The sequence below is a fragment of the Schistocerca gregaria genome, chromosome 2, assembly GCF_023897955.1.
Source record: "Schistocerca gregaria isolate iqSchGreg1 chromosome 2, iqSchGreg1.2, whole genome shotgun sequence".
Lineage (NCBI taxonomy): Eukaryota > Metazoa > Arthropoda > Insecta > Orthoptera > Acrididae > Schistocerca > Schistocerca gregaria.
The window spans coordinates 441,555,390-441,571,350 of NC_064921.1; the positions used below are offsets into that span (position 1 = coordinate 441,555,390).

At 40.0% G+C, this 15,961-nt stretch overlaps 1 protein-coding gene across 1 annotated transcript in view; it reads right to left on the reverse strand.

Moving 5' to 3' along the window:
- The window catches only part of LOC126336183 (uncharacterized), a 94,331-nt gene that overhangs the window by 68,052 nt on the left and 10,318 nt on the right, over positions 1 to 15,961 (reverse strand). The window contains exon 2 of the mRNA XM_049999689.1: positions 13,285 to 13,440. Within this exon, the coding sequence (XP_049855646.1) occupies positions 13,285 to 13,440 (156 nt within the window). The remainder of the gene's footprint in view (positions 1 to 13,284; positions 13,441 to 15,961) is intronic.

Consider the following 15,961-nt stretch of genomic DNA (forward strand, 5'->3'; position numbering starts at 1 on the left):
CCTTTATCAAAGTCGGAAACGTGATGGTACGCATTTCTCCTCCTTACACGAGGCACCAGAACAACGTTTCACCAGGCAACGCCGGTCAACTGCTTTTTGTGTGTGAGAAATCGGTTGGAAACTTTCCTCATGTCAGCACGTTCTAGGTGTCGCCACCGGCGCCAACCTTGTGTGAATGCTGTGAAAAGTAAATAATTCGCATATAACAGCATCTTCTTCCTGTCGGTTAAATTTCGCGTATCTATCACGTCATCTTCGTGGTGTAGTAATTTTAATGTCCAGTAGTGTAAATTCTCATACAACCTAACACAAACTAAGACAAAAAAGAAAAAAAATACACTGACTACGAAGGAGTTATCCCAGTGGGACGCACTTTGCTAGATGTGATGTACATGTACATAGAAACAAACGATGAGAGTTTCAGAAAAATTGGATGATTTATTAAAGAGAAAGACCTTCACAACTTGTGCTAGTCAACAACGTGTCACTCCACTTCCAGCCCTTAAGCAAGCAGTTATCCAGATTTGCATTGATTGATGGAGTTTTTGGACGTACTGCTGAGGGATGTCATGCCACATTTTGTTCATATCGTCAAAATCCAGAGCTGGTTGGATGCTACCAACCATAGTGCTACAAACAGTCTCACAGCTATGACTGTGAAAATGTGCTTTTGGCTAACAATGATGCAGATAAAAGATCAAATTGTAAGGGTAATATAATAACTTTAAACAAGTGGAAACACTTCCCGAAGTAATAGACTGTAGTATCGACTGCTACACACTGTAGATCCGATTACATTGTTGGTTAAGGTAGGGTTTAATAAGCACGAAGACGATCAGTAGAAACTCCCGCCGTGTGTGGACGGGCATTATCTTCCTGCAACATAAGATCAGGACGGCCTGCCATGAAGGGCAACAAAACGGGGCGTAAATATCGTCGACGAACGCTATGCTGGAAGGGTGCCTCGGATGACAATCAAAGGAGTCCTGCTAAGAAATGAAATGGCTTCCCGCAACACTACTCCCGGTTGCCGCGCCGTATAGCGGGCGACGTTAGGTTAGTGTCCAACTGCTGTGAGCGGCACCTGCAACCAAGTCTTCACTCGTGACCTGGGCTCACTTGGAGGAGGGATTTATCACTGAAAACTATTGATTCCAGTCAGTGAGATTCCAGACCGCAGTGCATTAAATCTGGTTAACCGTCTATGGTCACATAAATTTTGTTTACGCGGTAAAGTGGATGCGACACTAGAAGTGTTTGGGAGGCGCTCACTCCTACTACATTCCGACGCAACCATCGCCTAAGAAGCATTATGGATTATTTAAAATTACCAAAGAGCTGAAAACCGTATGATCAATGGACAAAGTTTCATTTTCATTTCATTTTTTGCAACGTTTCCCGTTACAATGTTTCTAATATCACACGTTCAAACGATATTTATATGACCAATGGCTTTGTAGTTTAGTATTTTCTTAACTTCTGTGCTCTACACCAGCATTAAGACAGAGTACTGCCTGAATTTAACCATTCTGAATCGTGTGGTAAGTTTTGGCTGTCCTATGTCTTGTCCACATTTTCCGAAGTACCTCCTTCTAATGATATTCTCCCACCTTGACCGTGAACCCTGCGATATGGAAAGGTTGCGTGTGTCAACAGTACTGATAGCAGCACTGGTGGTATAACTGCAACGGTATCTGTGGAGATGCCAGAGTAATTACTCTGCAATTCACACTTAAATGCTTGGCAGAGCGTTCATCGAACCATTTTCATACTACTTCTCTACCACTCCACTCTCGAATGGCGGGCATCATCAGCGATCACTGTAACATCATGGTTCTTTTTATTTTACAATTTCGTTTTCTTGGATCGCGAACAATTGGCATGCTTTATTTGCTATTATAAATAGTGTTTAAAAAGGATTCAAAGCATTAAACTACCAAATTGATAGTTCCTGTTCGTTCCTTGTTCATGCATCTTTTGTTCTTTATTTGATATTTTTTTCGGTGTTTCTGATATTGGGAACACCTTTCCTTCCTTTTTTTAAAGTAGAACATCGGGATGTGTGATTTATAACAAAAAAGTCTATATAATGCATAGACAATTATTTTCATCATGATACACAATGCGCTAGATAGGACGTTTGTAAGATCATGATGCTCAACCGACCTGCAACATGAAGGTGACACCTCGAAAGTGGGCCTTCCTTTCTCAACCGTGTGAAGCTTATATTTTGCAAAAGGTAAATAATTTCATCTCGTAACTTCGAAATCATGCGAAATAACAGCAGAGCCGAATATTACAAGACATGGCGGATGCTACCAAAACTCAACCCTGGTCCATAGCCAGCTTACCTTCTAAGATTTGCTTTTATATGCTTGTTACAAATCCAAATTGATATCTAATCAATTTGTATTTAGCAACGTGAATCACATATGTTTTCGACAAACACTATATCGGAAAACACGTCAATGCGGCGGAATTTCATTCGCGCGTTGCGCATGGTGCGAGGAACATTTGTATTTTGCCTATTGCTATGAAAAATGTTATCCAACTCATTGCAAAAAGGCTCAGGAATAGACGATCAGATAGGATTACACAATAATATACTTAGGTGTATTCTTGTACTACGTATCACAACGAAAATAGCTGTCAATAGATTATAATATATACTTACGTGCTTATCAATGACACCTACTGATGTTTTACTTTTAAAAAAGGCAAAGAAAAATATTACGGTACTCATAATATTACCCGACACACCGAAAAAAGTATCGAAAAAAGTGCCACGACCATGAATCGTACTCGGGACATCGTTTTGGTACCTTAATCCCTTGGCCGTTCTACCGCCGATCTCACTTTGTTACACACATCAAGTGACGATTACGCAAGCTGCAGCGTGAAGGCACGGAAACATCAATAACTTAAATATTATTAACTTTGGACCCCGTATTAAATTAGAAAAAAACTGTTTTTAAAGGATGTTTCGTTGTATAGCATTGATATCATAATTTTCCGTCATCAAATCCGGCCTCGGTTTGTTCAAAATCCAAGGAGTATAAAGCAAAAAGCCCAAAAACGTGCCTCTTTATGTCGAGTGTGGAACGTCCGTGCAAAATATGACGAAAGTCGCTACCCCACATGTCAGATCCTCACATTGTGAGAAGCCGTTGTCTTGGCTGCTACATTAGCCCACCCTGGCGAAGCAGAGCGTTGTTCATTAAAAGAAGTAAAAAGACCTTTCAATCGTTCATTTTAACGGTTCGGCATGGTTCTTTCAAGGTCTTAACGGACAGAACCTGATTTCTGAGAAGGGGGTTACGTGGTTTCATTTTGGATAACTGGCTGATGGGGCTGTTTGCTCCATGGATACCTGGGTATCACATTACGAGGTGGTAAATCAATTGCCCGGTTTGACTTTGCTCTAGTTTCATGTCGAAGTTTCAGTCAGGGCAAGACTTTTTGGTTAAAGTTTTTCAAGGTTGTAACCAAGATTTTGACTAAATCTGCGTTCCATGGCGGATGACGTATCGCGGAAAATACTGTGACCTCTTCCTGAACTATTAAACACTGGAGCGTGAAGAAGACTTTGTGGTGTGGTGGAATAGAGCCACGGATTGTTGGTTTGATAAGACGTGTTTGGGGGCATCACAGACTGGTATTGAAGACGGTTTTCGGAATCGGTTTGACTATAATTTGTTTCGTGGTAGGTGATAATATTATTACTCAGAACACTAGTGTAGCTGAAAGATTTCTGGGGTTTTCTTGGATAGTAATTGCACTCAGAACATTCTAACATTTTTAAGTGATTTCTGATGTTTTGTTAGATAGCAACGCTACTCATTACTGTTGAAGTTGCTTATTGGATGTTGACTGGTTTTTGATGTTGCATATTGGGTGTTAAAAAGAGCGTAGAGTGCATTAAGACTGTTAGAAGCCAAGTTTATTGATTAGCAGTATTCGTTCTGTTGTCATTATGGAAAGCAGTATTGGTGAGACAGTTCTGGTTTTCTCCATTAGCGAAGAAGGCCAATCACCGAATGAATAGTAAAACCTGTTTACAAGAAGAGTCATTAACTGAAGCATGAGCAGGGTCACTACTCTCTTAAGGGAATCAGGTGTCTAGTGGCCCCATCTTAGCTTCAAGTGAGAGTTTAAGTATAGACAATAGTCATTCCCGATTTGAGGATTGAATATTCCACATTTTGAAACACGAACAGCTGCTAGCATCAGTTTCTTAGAAGTAGATATTTTAGGGGTTGCGAAGCAACTCAAATCGCTTGACACGGGCAAGTCTTCTGGTCCAGATTGTATACCGGTTAGGTTCCTTTCAGATTACGCTGATACAATAGCTCCCTACTTAGCAATCATGTACAACCGCTCGCTCACCGATAGATCTGTACCTGCAGATTGGAAAATTGCGCAGGTCGCATCATTGTTTAAGAAGGGTAGTAGAAGTAATCCATCTGACTACAGTCCTATATCATTGACGTGGGTTTGCAGTAGGGTTTTGGAGCATATACTGTATTCAAACATTATGAATCACCTCGAAGGGAACGATCTATTGATACGTAATCAGAATGGTTTCAGAAAACATCGTTCTTGTACAACGCAGCTAGCTCTTTACTCGCACGAAGTAATGGCCGCTATCGACAGGGGATCTCTAGTTGATTCCGTATTTCTAGATTTTCGGAAAGCTTTTGACACCGTTCCTCACAAACGACTTCTAATCAAGCTGCGGGCTCAGTTGTGCGACTGGATTCGTGATTTCCTGTCAGAAAGGTCGCAGTTCGTAGTAATAGACGGCAAATCATCGAGTAAAAGTGAAGTGATATCAGGTGTTCCCCAGGGAAGCGTCCTGGGACCTCTGATCTATATTAATTGCCAGGGTGACAATCTGAGCAGTTGTCTTAGGTCGTTCGCGGATGATGCTGTAATTTACCGTCTAGTAAGGTCATCCAAAGACCAGTATGAGTTGCAAATCAATTTAGAAAAGATTGCTGTATGGTGTGGCAGGTGGCAGTTGACGCTAAATAACGAAAACTGTGAGGTGACCCGCATGAGTTCCAAAAGAAATCCGTTGGAATTGGATTACTCGATAAATAGTACAATTCTCAAGGCTGTAAAAATTACGAAGAACTTCAGTTGGAAAGACCACATAGATAATGTTGTGGGGAAGGCGAACCAAAGGTTGCGTTTCATTGGCAGGACGCTTAGAAGATGCAACAAGTCCACTAAAGAGACAATTAACACTACACTCGTTCGTCCTCTGTTAGAATATTGCTGCGCGGTGTGGGATCCTTACCACGTGGGATTGACGGAGGACATCGAAAGGGTGCAAAAAAGGGCAGCTCGTTTTGTATTGTCACGTGATAGGGGAGAGAGTGTGTCAGATATGATACGCGAGTTGGTATGGAAGTCATTAAAGGAAAGACGTTTTTCGTCACGGCGAGATCTATTTACGAAATTTCAGTCACCAACTTTCTCTTCCGAATGCGAAAATATTTTGTTGAGCCTAACCTACATAGGTAGGAATAATCATGAAAATAAAATAAGAGACACCAGAGCTCGAACAGAAAGGTTTAGGAGTTCGTTTTTCCCGCGCGCTGTTCGGGAGTGGAATGGTAGTGACATAGTATGATTGTAGTTCGATGAACCCTGTGCCAAGCACTTAATTGTGAATTGCAGAGTAATCATGTAGATGTAGATGTAGACTGCTACCGTCATTAACATAGTTATAACTAATAACGGTGGCTGACGGTCAAGCGCAACTATCTCGAAGGTAGTGTGCTAGGAGGCAACGTTTCTTGTCAGGTGTCTATTATGCACATTCGTGGACTGAGCGGCTTCACGTGTCTGTCAAATGGAGGACTGGTGCCAGAAGGCATACAGCAAACCCACCTGGGGCTCAGCACGGAGGGACTACTTGTCCCTTTCAACACTCTCCGACGTCACTGACCGAGACCCCAGGACACAGCAGGGAGCCGGAGACGTGTGAGTGTACCACCCCAGCTGTTGGCTGTCACAGTCACTTGCCCGCCACAGTGGCTCTTGGCCGTTTAATTAGTGCTATGTCAAATGCATCTGTAGGACACAGTGTGGTGTGTAAGTGAGTAAAGAAAGAATTTCCACCCCACCCTTTCTCACTTGTGCTACATCACAAGTGATGTATGGCAAAGTGCCATTTTTTCTTCACGACTAACCTTAACAGCGTTTTCCTTCTTTTCTTTAAGAATTCTGTGTCTCACTATCCACACTCGTAAATTTTAAATGCCGGGTGACAGCTTTTCCTTTGTTCTAAATATGTTATGTTGTAGACGAAAATGTTTATTGTCGTAATACTGAGACACCCTTGAGACATATTTACGATTCTGTTTTCCAGTGCTTTTGCCAACAAGTCCAAATGAAGAGGACCAAAATTAAAGCTGCAAGAGCACACTTATTTTGTGTTTAACTTCGTGTTCTATACAGGGTGTTACAGAAAGGTAAGGCCAAACTTTCAGGGAACAATCCTCACACACAAAGAAAGAAAATATGTTATGTGGACATGTGTCCGGAAACGCTTACTTTCCATGTTAGAGCTCATTTTATTACTTCTCTTCAAATCACATTAATCATGGAATGGAAACACACAGCAACAGAACGTACCAGCGTGACTTCAAACACTTCGTTACAGGAAACGTTCAAAATGTCCTCCGTTAGCGAGGATACACCCATCCACCCTCCGTCGCATGGAATCCCTGATGCGCTGATGCAGCCCTGGAGAATGGCGTATTGTATCACAACCGTGCACAATACGAGCACGAAGAGTCTCTACATTTGGTACCGGGGTTGCGTAGACAAGAGCTTTCAAATGCCCCCATAAATGAAAGTCAAGAGGGTTGAGGTTAGGAGAGCGTGGAGGCCATGGAATTGATCAGCCTCTACCAATCCATCGGTCACCGAATCTGTTGTTGAGAAGCGTACGAACACTTCAACTGAAATGTGCAGGAACTCCATCGTGCATGAACCACATGTTGTGTCGTACTTGTAAAGGCACATGTTCTAACAGCACAGGTAGATATCCCGTATGAATTCATGATAACGTGCTCCATTGAGCGTAGGTGGAAGAACATGCGGCCCAATCAAGACATCACCAACAATGCCTGCCCAAACGTTCACAAAAAATATGTGTTGATGACGTGATTGCACAATTGTGTGCGGATTCTCGTCAGCCCACACATGTTGATTGTGAAAATTTACAATTTGATCACGTTGGAATGAAGCTTCATCCGTAAAGCGAACATTTGCACTGAAATGAGGATTGACACATTGTTGGATGAACCATTCGCAGAAGTGTACCCGTGGAGGCCAATCAGCTGCTGATAGTGCCTGCACACGCTGTACATTGTATGGAAACATCTGGTTCTCCCGTAGCACTCTCCATACAGTGACGAGTTCAACGTTACCTTGTACAGCAGCAACTTCTCTGACGCTGACATTAGGGTTATCGTAAACTGCACGAAGAATTGCCTCGTCCATTGGAGGTGTCCTCGTCGTTCTAGGTCTTCCCCAGTCGCGAGCCATAGGCTGGAATGTTCCGTGCTCCCTACGACGCCGATCAATTGCTTCGGACTTCTTCCTGTCGGGACACCTTCGATCTGGAAATCTGTCTCGATACAAACGTACCGCGCCACGACTATTGCCCCGTGCTACATCAAATGGGCATCTGCCAGCTCCGCATTTGTAAACTTTGCACTGACTGAAAAACCACGTTCGTGATGAACAATAACCTGTTGATGCTACGTACTGATGTGCTTGATGCTAGTACTGTAGAGAAATGAGTCGCATGTCAACACAAGCACCGAAGTCAACATTACCTTCCTTCAATTGGGCCAACTGGCGATGAATCGAGGAAGTACAGTACATGCTGACGAAACTGAAATAAGCTCTAACATGGAAATTAAGCGTTTCTGTACACATGTCCACATAATATCTTTTCTTTATTTGTGTATCAGGAATGTTTCCTGAAAGTTTCGCCGTATCTTTTTGTAACACCCTGTATACATGCCTCATATACATATCTCGTTCGTGTTGGTTTAATAATAGCGTCCTTTGCTTCTACTGACTCATTCCTCTCTTCAGCTAGATAATTTTATGAAGGATAAAGAAGTTTAGGGAATGGAAGAGATGATTGACCTGTCTCAGTCTCAGAGCTCTTGAGGGAGGCAAGTCATAACACGCCGTGTTACGAACCCTCCCAAGAATGCCACACATAGTGACGAGCATGTGGGAGGCTGCACAAGGCCAGAAACAAAGGATAACTCGATAAGTAATTACTAAATATGAAATCAGGCGTCACATTCGGGACCTTTTAATGAGGAGCAAGCAGCTGCTCTATTCATTATTTGCCTTTCAGTTTTATTTCGAAGTATCTAAAGACTCAATCACGAATTAAACACCTAAGTAATTACAGAAACTAAAGAAACTTCCTAATCAGAACTTCTTACATACAAAAGAACGAACTAAAATCTGTACACAAAATTCAGGTGCAATCAGTTTCAGAGGAATTAATAAATTATTAACTATCGTGGCGGCCATTAAAAAGATACAGATTGAAAGGGAGCGGTTTTTTGTCTTGAGACGTGCACGAACACAGAAAAGCCAGACGTTCCACCTGCCGAGGCTGCTCCAGGCTAGGAAACCTCTGGTGCAAGAATGAAGCGTCGAGTTCTATGGCCCAACAGGCTACAGGTAGCCGCTTTGCCTACCAACATTTTGGTTCCAGAACTACCTTTTTTCAGTCGAAGCCACCCTAGAGTTTCGATCTCCGTTTCGGTCATTTGGCAATCTCGAATATTTCGCAGTACTACGGAAGAATTGCAGCGCCGGCCCCATGCGGTAAGATTTACCGACGTCTACCACACGTTGCCGAAACGTAGTTTTCACAGCTGAGTATCCTCTCCCTGAAGTGTTCTCAATTAAAGTTGTGCAGTTATAGGTGAATGGTATTTCTGTGTGTTGTCCTGTGAATATGTGGCCACTTTCGGTTAAGAGTGAGTGTTCTGTGCTAAGTTCACTATATATCTCTTTGTGTTAGTGTCTAAATATTTCATTTGTGTGGTGAATTCTAAACCCTTCTTGCAGTATCCATTCAAATCAGAGGCTCTCTGCAAGTGGGGTCGTAGTCCATGCCTTTCAACGATGTGACATTGGGTAGATTAACGGCATGAGGTCCCAATGGCCCATCAAAATTCATTTCTCCAACTTTTCATTGAGGACGCCTGGGATATCAAAATCTGTGGTAGTCGGTGTAGGTGAGGTAGAGCAGTCTACGACAAAATTAGTGGTAATTTGTGCATATAGACTCCAGTGCCTTAAGAGACAGAGCTTTGATTACAAGTGTTAAAATACGGGTAAAAGCGTTTTACTTCTTAATATGCTAGATTAGTAAGAGAGCGGTGGGTACCTTTGGTCATCGAACATAACGTCTTGACAAGTACTTAATAAGAGAGCTTGGTGTGTTGTGAAGAAAAGAAAAAGTTTTTTTTTCAGATTCTAGGTTTTTCCCTTATCTCATGTTCAGTTACTATGAAAATATCACAGTAAAGGAAATAAAGAGCAAATTAGTAAGTAAAGTTCCACCCATAGTGTTAGGAATAAAAGATATGAGGTTCACTAGAAATAGTAGTCGATCGGTGTTACGGCATATATCTGGAAAAGATATCATAAAGCAAGTAAGTGATTAGTTTGCTCTATAAAAATATAAAAACATTAAGCTTAATTACTGTGTAGGACGGTAAAAAGTAGTCAGCAACACAAACAAAGCAAAAGCAAAGTACTCGTGTAATAGTCTAAGTAAAAGATTCCAGACTGGATTATATCTCTGACTCTGTTATAGACACATCTTTGTCTAGTGTAGTAGTAAATTTAAAACAGAAGGTAGTGAGGCTTGCTGAATATCAACAGAAACAGTATAAAACCCACTGAACGATAACTGAAAGGTTGAAAGTACAAAAAATTTATTTTCTGAACATCACTAGTAATATACGGTAATGATAGCTTGCAAGGTACAGGTGACTTATTTTTTAATTGATTTGTGAGTCAGTGATTAGGTTGCTACTTAATATACACGGCAGCTAGAATTTGTGGCACAAATTCAGCAATTTGCATGAAATCGGAACTGAAATTAACATTTATACTATTAATATTAATAAAGCATGTTTATTACTCTTGAAAGTTGATCACCTACAGGTTATCGGTAGAGATGCCATATGTAGTGCTGAGCTTACCAAAACAGTCAGTAGCAGAGAGCGATTTATGTGTCATACTACTCTAACTATAACTAACAGCTAACATATGTACAACATTATACTGCGTTATCCTAGCCCCAAATAGGCTAATGGTTGAGTAGAAAATTCCTGGATTGTATTGTGGTTTATAAGGCATTGTGTGATTAGCTACATTCACGACCATTTCACGTGGCAACAAGCCCATTCTCAGTATCTTATCTCACGATACAGTTACTAAACACATATCAATACTCTTGAAAAACTAACCAAACAGAGCCTGGGATTTTCCCAAGTCAAATGTGTATATCAGATTGTGGTTCATTTAAAACTACTAATACAAGCGATCGAATTGAGCAACAATAAAAATCAAATATAAATACTGGGACGAAAAACTGGTTCTGAAAGCACAGGCCTAGATGTCTTTGTTTTCATTGTGTTATATAGCGCCATAACTTGGCCCAATGTGCACGATAAGGCTGCACAGCTGAACAGACAATAGGGGTCCTCTAGGGCGCAAGACGCGTGGCGTCGTTGAAATAAGGCATGGCGTTGAATGTAGCTCTCCTGAATCCATCGCTTCAATACTCACTTTACATTCACGGCACCATGTGCGGCAAAATTGTGCAGTGTTAGGCTATAGCCTTTCTAGGACACGATTCTGCTACTGTCAAATTTCGACACTCGTTCCTAGATGTTTCTCCTTCTAACAGGAGATAACAATTTATTCTCACAATCAGTCAAAGTTCAAACGCGAGCTATAATGAATGGGAAACACGTTGCATAATGTTTCGTTATATACAGAATGTAGACAGAGTTAACTCGTTCCTAGGGTTATGCGGAAATAGTAATCTTTTGCGTATCAAGTACGCACAACACTTAAGCCAATATGATGTTTGTTGCTTGTCACCTTCGTGATGTTTCAGTATTCGAGAACAGGTGTGTTTATACAGCAGAAGATTTTAATAAGACTTCGAAAAATGTATATGAACCATCTTTTCCCTTTTACTTTGAAATTATTTTTGAGGAAAAACTTTATTTTAAACATGTATAGGATTTTGCAGTAGCGATGAAAATATCTTATTAAAATGGATAGAAATTGAAGACGGTGCTGACTTCGTGAGTGAGACGTGAGCATAATGTATTTTATATCGATGTATGGCGACTGTGTAATTTAATTTATTTCTAGTTTCATCATGGCACATTTCACATAATTCTCTAGAAGGGAGGCTGCAAACAGTGGAACAACCAAGACATATTGCTGCAAATTTTTAACGATGCATCTATAAAATGAATAGTTATAACGTTGTTTTTACCCTTGAACAATGTATTTAACGCAGAAAACGTTAGGTGAGGATTGTATGGAGCACAATATGCTCAAGCCCCATGGAGACGACTGCTTAAACTGGACACGCTAACAACAGGATAACAATAGTTTTACTTCCTTTGAAGTTTATTACTAACATCTATTCAGAGTTCACAAAATTTCTCATTGGGAATGAACCTGGATATATAATTTTGGACTTAAACAACACTCTTACGGGAAAGAATTAAAATATTATGTCTCGGAGTCATATGTCTTCTGAACGTTTTGGCGCTGCCCGTCATAATTTCCACTCCTCTGATAACTGATTTGTTTCAGAGTAGATCTTCTAGTCAAAGTCCCAATTATTTGTTGGTTACGTTGCAATCTCCATCTTCCTCTGCAGTTTCTACCACCTACAGCTCCTTCCAGTAACAAGGAAGTTATTCCTTGCTGCTTTAACTGGTGTCTAAAATCTCCTAGTCAGTTTCGCAGAGAATCTCACAGTTTCTTATCAGTCCATCTTTCAACATCCTTGCATAGCAACACATCGAAAACACTTCTATTCCTTTGTTTTTTGGTTTCTGGTGATTCCCTTCTGTATAATGCTGTACACCAAATGCACATTCTCAGAAATTTATTCTCCAAACTACTTATTTCAGTCAGTAATGGTCTCTTTGCCTGTGCTAATCTGCTTTTTATTTATCCATGTGTTTCACGTCATTTGTTATTTTGCTTTCCACACGACATAATTCCCTCCCTAAGTCTAGATCATGGTCCAAAATTTTTATTTTGAATTTATCTCTAATATTACTCATTTCTGTTACTCCTCACTAATGTAGTCTTTTTTTTGCTTACTCTCAGTGAACCGTTTGTGGTTGTACCCTTTTCATTCCATTCATATGGTCCTGAAAATTGCTCCCCCTTTTCAACAGAGGATACCAGTGTCATCAGCGAATCTTTTACCTGTAATCCTTTCATCCTGAGTTTTAATCCATCTTCTGAACATTATCTTTTACGCTTGTCACTGTCTTTTTGATGTAAAATCTGAACCATGGGTGACATAGATTCAATCCAAGTCTTAACACCATCCTAACTCGGGCGCAAAATTACGGTCTTCTATTCTTAAACTATACGCTTCACAAAAGTAAACCACCGGCTACCAATCTGTCGTTAGTAGACAGTTAATGCAATTTTAAAAACTAATTTACAATTCCATTCGAGTTATCATTATTACTTCTTAAAGACATGGTAAACAAGCAGCGTCCTTTTTGCGTATTATTACGTGAAATAGGTGTCAGTGTTACATAATAGCTAACATGCCTTGGAATATGAAAAAATGCTACTAATTAACTCACTCAGGCAGTCTGCTGCTTGTGTAATACTCCCTGTTCCACAGGCTACGTTCCATTTTCATTTTTATAGAGATTTATCTCATAGGATTCAGATTATTGGCTTTATTTAAGGAACTGGTATTAGATAACTCAGAAGCCACTAAAGTCAGAGAGAGTTTCTGATTTATCAGTGCTGTTTGTGCTCAGAATAATGAATATCAGAATCTCTACACTAAGTGTGCAGAAGTAGAAGTTCCACCAAGAAATAAATGCCAGTTGAATGCAATTAGCAGTGGAAGTAACACAAGCAGAAATTTCAAACGAAGGAGAAAGTTGCATACGAGAATAGTGGACAATAAGCAGTGCCCTTGTAAGTACATACCAGCAGTTCCTCATCGTCTTCATCATATGGAAACGTGAGGTTTCCGTTGTAAGCAACTCTGCAATGTTCATAACGCTCGAACACATCGAATTTAATATCAAGACTGCCAATATCAGTGCATGGTGAAAACTCCTCTAATTCGATTTCATACGGGCCCTGTCAACAGAACAGTTAACTCTTATTAGGCTGGCACATGTACTAATGGTAGACTAATGATATCTTTCATTTATTCAGACTTTCGAAATTAGGCTTACATAGCACTGCTTAAAATAGAAATTTGTGATCATAATTTTTTTTTAAATAAACAAGACACCGTTATCAGATATAGCAAAATTGGAGGAGATTCTGTTCCAGTCCTTTAAAATGTATCTCATACGTATTTCAAGAAAGCTCCTGGTTCATTTTCAGTCTTTTCGTTGGTCGTTATGTGGAGTTCATGTCTCTGGTAGTCAAAATGAAACCATTTTTATGTGTGAAGCAAACAGACCGTAGTAGATTAAATTCAAAATCACATGATTTTGACGGATTCCTCGGTTACAATTAAAAGACATTTTATATAGTTTCAAAGCTGATTAACGCTTCATAGCTGGGGTTTACAGCCACGTAGAATTTATTAAAAGACAAGATATGAGACACTAACTTTTTACAATCAATGGCGAAAATAATGTCTTTTAAAAGATTATCAGAGTGTTTCTACTGCTGTCAGATGCTTAAAACTTGAAGCTTTCATGAAAGAAAAATGTAATTTTAAAACATAATTATTTTCGAAGCCTAACTTTTTTCGTGTCTTCGGAATACAAAAGATCAGAAAATAGATAAAATAGCTGAAATGATCCTCAGAGGCTTTATTTTACAGCATTCATAGCCTGTACCAGTAACAAAAATTGAAAAACAGGCAAGATATGACTCGTGAGAATGCCAAGAAACTGTGCTCCCCTCACTGGCATTGTTTTTAATGGTGCTGGTATCAGACACACACCCATTCCCGACGGACGACTCGAACCACCGCCGGGACCAGCAGCACTGTCCATGACTGCAGCGCCCTAGACCGTTCGGCTAATCCCACGCGGTTTTTGATGTGAGTTTTTAATCTAAACCATAGTATGTTACGAAAAAGAACCACATGGAAAATTAAACTACATGCAGAAAATTGAAAAATATTTATCTACTAAATGTGCTATGACATGCCAACCACATTTATGTATTACAGACACATTATCCCATACATTTCACTACATACCACATTAGAATTCATATATGCCCACATAGTATACTTACTGTATCGCCATATTCACTGGAAATCGAAAAGTCCCTCATACACCCAATCAAGGAAAAATTTCATCATTTTAAACTGTGCCAACACGAAAAAAAATTAAACCATCTATGAGATATTTCAGTTCATAATGAAAATTTTCTTTTACTTTTCTTCAAGTTTTGTATTAAAAAAATCAACTTACAACTCTAAATTCATCATTTTGCTTAAAACTGGAAGATATTCTTTGTGTAAGGCATCTCGATATCATAATACTGTGAAAGACAAATTTCAGCTTCTGTTCCAATACATTCTTGAAGATCAACATGATTTAGTTGAAATTCGATCGACTTCCACAAGCTCTGCTATTTATTTTCCAAACAAATTCAATGTCTTAACCATTTTGGTCACAGAACGTACATGATGAAGCTAATTTTAGAGTACTGGAACTGAAAATTTGCATCACACACACACACACACACACACACACACACACACACGTACACGCACGCACTCACATAAATTGACGGTATAATTAGCACAAATTGTATGGATGCCAAATTGTATAGAGAAATTAACGTGAACTGGCACGAACTGATTGTGTATGAAAAACTAAATGAAAAGTGACAGAGTGAAATTATTATGAAAATCTGATTGTATGGGGCAATAAGGCAGTGAAATTAGTTCATCAGCATAATTCAAACATTCAGACAACTTGAACATAGCTAAAAAATGCTTTGTATTTTATCCTTACAATACAAATAAATAGAAGAATGTGTGATAAATAACACATCAAGAAAAGTAATGATAAATGGTGGAATGAATTAGAAGAGTCAAGTATAAAATTGAAATAATAAAGAAAAATCAAGTTCGTTAATGACTAAAGGAGCAAATAGATAAAAGACCCCCTAAAAATTTTACATGTCCTAAAACATGACCAAATTAAGAAATGAAACTTCCTGGCAGATTAAAACTGTGTGCCCGACCGAGACTCGAACTCGGGACCTTTGCCTTGCGCGGGCAAGTGCTCTACCATCTGAGCTACCGAACCACGACTCACGCCCGGTACTCACAGCTTTACTTCTGCCAGTACCTCGTCTCCTACCTTCCAAACTTTACAGAAGCTCTCCTGCGAACCTTGCAGAACTACCACTCCTGAAAGAAAGGATATTGCGGAGACATGGCTTATCCACAGCCTGGGGGATGTTTCCACAATGAGATTTTCACTCTGCAGCGGAGTGTGCGCTGATATGAAACTTCCTGGCAGATTAAAACTGTGTGCCCGACCGAGACTCGAACTCGGGACCTTTGCTTTTCGCGGGCAAGTGCTCTACCATCTGAGCTACCGAAGCACGACTCACGCCCGGTACTCACAGCTTTACTTCTGGCAGTACCTCGCCTCCTACCTTCCAAATTTTACAGAAG